Genomic DNA, 5,130 nt, shown 5'->3' on the forward strand with positions numbered 1-5,130 from the left:
TTTCTTTTTTAAAGAATTAATGAGTGATGCTAAGTGCTGTGAGTTTAACTAATTAAGGCTGGCTTGTTGCCACACCATCTTGGGCTCTGGTATTTTCAGCATTTATTCAATAAGGCACATCAGACTAAGCAGCACTGAACACAGGAGACGTTAAAATGAATCCCAGCTCCTGCAAGAGGGGCCACTAATGACCTGTTTAACATCATGTTGCCTTACCCTATCCGTAGATGGGTGATATCATACATGCACATGGGCTGCTTGTCAAATTTGGATCTAATTAAAACCATTTGATTAAAGGAGATCCAGTGGTGCAGTTACTAAATGTAGATTATCATAAGGTCTTTCTGGCCCTCACATCAGTACGATTCTAGGTGCTGACACTTAAAATTGTCTTAAATAGCTTGTAACTTACACGAGCCCCCAAAGATGAACTTGAAAGGAGTTACGTTCTCCACAACTGTATCGCTTTTTAGAGTGACAAACGGAAAGCCAGCTTCAATTTTTCAGCAGCCCAAACTTTGCCCAGAGACCAATACAGTGGTACCTCAGGTTAAGTACTTAATTCATTCCGGAGGTCCAGTCTTAACCTGAAACTGTTCTTAACCTGAAGCACCACTTTAGCTAATAGGGCCTCCTGCTGCTGGAGCACGATTTCTGTTCTCATCCTGAAGCAAAGTTCTTAACCTTAGGTACTATTTCTGGGTTAGCGGAGTCTGTAACCTGAAGCGTCTGTAACCCGAGGTACCACTGTAGTTGCCCTCCCAGCAGATGTCAAGACAATAAATAACTATTTTACTTTTAAAAGACAACTGAAGACGGTTTTTAATGTCTGATGCTATATTGTTTTTAATATTCGGTTGGAAGCCGCCCAGAGTGGCTGGGGAAACCCAGCCAGATGGGCGTGGTATAAATAAATTATTATTATTATTATTATTATTATTATTATTATTATTATATAAGCAACAGGGCAGTCCATTGGCTCTGCTGAAAGCCCAACTCCACTGAACTCCTCTTTTCCCTGAACAGTTTCTATTCCAGCTGATCGTCATAAGAACTATTACGCAACTTTAACTCTTCCCTCCTTACCCTTTTTCCTTTTGTGCCATGTCTTTTAGATTGGCAGCCTTCAGGCAAGGGCTGTCCTGTTTTTATTGATCAAACGTAAGCTGTTATCTGGAAGAGTTTCTGGCTGAAGAGCAGGCTGCGAACATGTTGTAAATTATATTCCTGCTATTATATTATCGGTGGTGATTGACACTGTTGTGATTTAATGGTATTTGATTGTGATCTTATGCCAGCTGAAACCATTTTTGATCACCTACTCCAGAAACAAATGGGCGAAGACATGATATAAATGTCTTAAATAAAATCATCATGGTTCCATTGTGAGGAAAGATTTCATAATAGTTTAAGGCCTGCCCACAGAGGACCACAGAAATTTCAAAGACATACTACAGTCACAGGACATTGCCTAAGGCCAAACACACCCCGGCTGATTTATTCCTTCCCTGGGGTGCATGACAGAGGTCTGAAACTGGATTTTCTTGTGGAAAACCCGCTGGTTAGCAATTCTGCTATGCGTCAGTGGGAGAGAAACAAACGTACGTTTGCTACTTATGCTTTGAATCCCATGTAATGAGGTTATGCAAGACAGAGTTCACAGCTGAGGTAGTAGCAACAAGAACATAGCTATGTAGTTTGGGACCCAGGACCATGATCCAAATTTGCATTTGTTAATATTGATGTATGGGGTAGCTTAAGATGGCAGATAGCTGGAGCATAATCAGCACTGTGCTTTGCAGTGCACTCTGCTGCCCTTACAAGCTGATACGTGGGTTTTTTTTTCAACTTTAAAAAGGGTAGGGGGCTGTAGATCTGGGAGCCTGTTGCAAAAGACCTGGGGCTATGGCCCCCTGGCTAGGCCACCTTTTAACAATGTCCCTGGCCACCAATATGCATCAAGGACTCCAGTACAACTTTGAAATTAATCTGAGTCTCTTGCACGCTTGTTCTTTCACTTTCTGCTTGTTATAAATATTACCGGAAGCAGCCTGTGCAGAGGTAACTGTAGCACACAGTCTGTTCTTTTCGAACAACCGTTCATGAAAGGCTTAGAAACGCTCTCACAACCTCCTTCCAGGCATCTAAAAGCCTGAAAACGTAACAAAGGAAATAAATATTGTTTTGTTCCTCCAATGGTCCTGAGACGATGATAATAATAATAATAATATAATTTGACATGCAAGTACTTTTCTCTGAGTTAAAAGCTAAATGAGGGTTTGGGGTTGTTTTTTAATGTAAAGCATGCATTGCCCTGAACACAATGGTCTGCATCTATTCTATAGATACAGGGTCTTAAATCCTATTGAAAATCAATGGTGCTTGGCTCCAGCTGTGAGCTGGATTGCTGCCAATGTGTGAATTTTCCTTCCACTGTGAGGCACACAGACAGGGCCAGTTCCCACTCTCTGTGGCAATGCTATACATGCAGCTGGGCATCAGGGCTGTGTGCCCTTCCCACTGCTCTGAGTCTTAATTACAAAGGTGTGTGTGTGAAGTGAGCTGTATTGCTGTTCATCCAAAAGGGCTGGAAGGATTACAGAGGTCCAGCATATCCATCCCAGGCTGTACATATCCACTGCCTCATGCCCCCTATTATATTGGTACATGGGTGGGGGTGGCGGGGAGAGGGGAACGCAATGCCTCGCAATGGTGAATTTGTGAACAAGCCCACAACTTTTAAAAGCCACACTTGTACTTCTGGCTATAATTGCTCTGACGTCCTCCAAAGAACTCTGGGAATATCTATTTTCCTGAGCGTACTTTTGCAGATTCCTAAAATCTGTGGTGGGGCGGGCAGAAAAGAAACCAGCTCCCTAAACTGTTGCAGAAATAATTACTTAGTGAGATTTCAAACAGATTGAAAGCATAAGAAGCAACACACTAAAATTACCATGTCTAGCTTCAGGCAAAAATCAGTTTTCTTTTGCTTTTTCATTCCGTTGCTGGGAATGGCTGAAAAGTAACCGAAACTTGCACAGGAGCCAACTCCTAGGAGCCCATGAAGAGTCTCGGGCTTCTTCAGTAGCGAAACAGGTGACAAACGCCGGCCCCCTGTCTAACTCTTGTGGATAACATCACCAACACTTCGTTTGATCAAACTTATCCTCGTTGATATCTAACCCTTGAGCGTAACATCACCAACACTCTGTTTGATACAACTTACCTTTGTTGATATCTATAGGAGCCTGGCTAAAGGAACCTTTAAAGGCTGAATCTTCCTTTTGGACACCATTTGAATGAGTTTTTTGTTTGTGGCTTCTGTAGTAGATCTTGTACATAGCTCTCTCAATTTTTGGGTTATTATTATAAGATTTAGAACGTAGAATGGTTTGGTAGCGTTTTGTGTGCCGCTTATGTGCTGCTTACTTTCTACTGGTCCACTACAAGAATTGGCAGCATAGGTTCACTTCTTCAATAATATGAGTAAGGCATGGAATCTAAAAACCCTACAAAGGGCATTCCGTGCATTCAAATAATTAAGGGTTCATTAAGGGTTCTGAATAAGCAATATTCAGATAATGAGAGTTTTGCTTCAGCTAATATATACCAAAAATGGAAAAGAAAGTAAAATGTTAGATTAGTCATTGCCTTTCAAGAAGTTATCACCATCATACTTTACAAGAATTACCCAAAATCTGTCAGTCCCATTTCCTTTAATGAATCAGGTAATCTGGGTTAAAAACATTAATGTATTTAAAAAAAGATGTAAGCATGCTTCCATTTATTTTTTTATACCAAGGTTACCCTTTTTAGTCCAGTACCTCTAACTTGGATGAACCCGTCTGCTTTAATTTATAAAAATGGCAAGGGGCTGATTTTTTTCAAAGGCAAAAATAGCATCCAGGCACCCAGCAACTAAAAGGGGATCCACTGGAGTGAAGTGCCAGGGTGTGGGGTAATCCTCACCTGTGAAAATCTGTCCTCGCGTGTTTTGTCTGTAACTTTAGCCTCTGTTAAGCTATTCATTCTTTTATGTAAGTCAGAAGCCGCTGGCAGTGTTCAAGAGTAACCGGAGAAATCATGACAAGAGCATATGAGCGTACAGAAAACCCAGATGCATGATGGAGGTATCAAATGAATCTGGCATTCCAGGCTGACACACAAAATGAATGACTCGAATCTCAGAAGGGGGAGTTCCTCTGGGGCCAGATGAGGTTACCAGAGAAAGCCAGGGAAGCCCTTGCTGCTGTTGCATGAATTATGCATCTCTCAGATGCTGCACATTTTTCAGGACTTCAGGGTGCAGTTGGTTTTCCACTGTGCTATTCATTAAAATCAAACGCATTCACTGTCGTCAGTGAAAACAAAACTCACCCCATCTTGAACTGCTGAAAAACATATTGCTATTAATAAAAAGCAGAAATTGGAATTTGCCCGTCTCCTGTTCAAAGTGCAACGTAACCGACACAGCGTGCGGACGTTTGTTTTCCAAGGACGTTAACGTGTTGTGAAAAAATGGCAGTGATGGCAATGAATGACACCAAGGGCACGCTCAGCAGTGGCTGCATTTTAGAGAAACATCCAGACCATAAGCCAAGGGGGGGGGGGGGTCCCTCCAAAATCGCCAACTATCAGAGTATGAGGGAAATGGAGCAGGCAATCCTGGAAAGCAGGTTTGCCAGCAGCAACACTGAGTGGCCTCTTTTTTGGTGATAATCTGGGAATCTGCAGTTATACAATAGCATTCTCCAAGACTGGGCTGCTGAAACAGATTACTTCATTCTCTTAAAAACAAGCGGATAAAAAGAAAGGAGGCAGATCTGGCAAAGGATCAGTAAATAAAAATAAGAAGCATATGATGCCCGAGATTCATGTGAACATAAAGTGACGTTGGCAGCCCCCACAAATAGAACTCCAGATAAAATTAGCTTTTGTCTAAATGTGGAAAGTGTGTAAATATAGTAGCAGGTTTCAATTTACTACACAAGCTCACAAGCTCCAAGTTGCAGCCACCTATTACAGAGCTCGTGCGTCAGAGGAAAAAGGGGGCAGGGAGAGAGAGAGAAAGAGAGAAGAAGAGGACAATGCACTCTGCAATTAGTAGCTTCAATGAGAGGTAAATTAATT

The 5,130-nt window shown here is 41.9% G+C and overlaps 1 protein-coding gene across 2 annotated transcripts in view; it reads left to right on the forward strand.

The window, feature by feature from the left end:
* Positions 1 to 4,972: 4,972 nt before the first annotated feature.
* The window catches only part of LOC307201050 (uncharacterized protein), a 136,431-nt gene continuing 136,273 nt past the window's right edge, over positions 4,973 to 5,130 (forward strand). For both annotated transcript variants that reach the window (XR_013832493.1, XM_079950187.1), the window contains exon 1: positions 4,973 to 5,119. Coding sequence is in view for 1 of the 2 variants with exons in the window: in XM_079950187.1 (XP_079806313.1) it covers positions 5,088 to 5,119 (32 nt within the window). In the remaining variant the exon portion in view is untranslated. The remainder of the gene's footprint in view (positions 5,120 to 5,130) is intronic.

Source organism: Podarcis cretensis (genome assembly GCF_951804945.1).
Source record: "Podarcis cretensis genome assembly, chromosome: 13".
Classification (NCBI taxonomy): domain Eukaryota; kingdom Metazoa; phylum Chordata; class Lepidosauria; order Squamata; family Lacertidae; genus Podarcis; species Podarcis cretensis.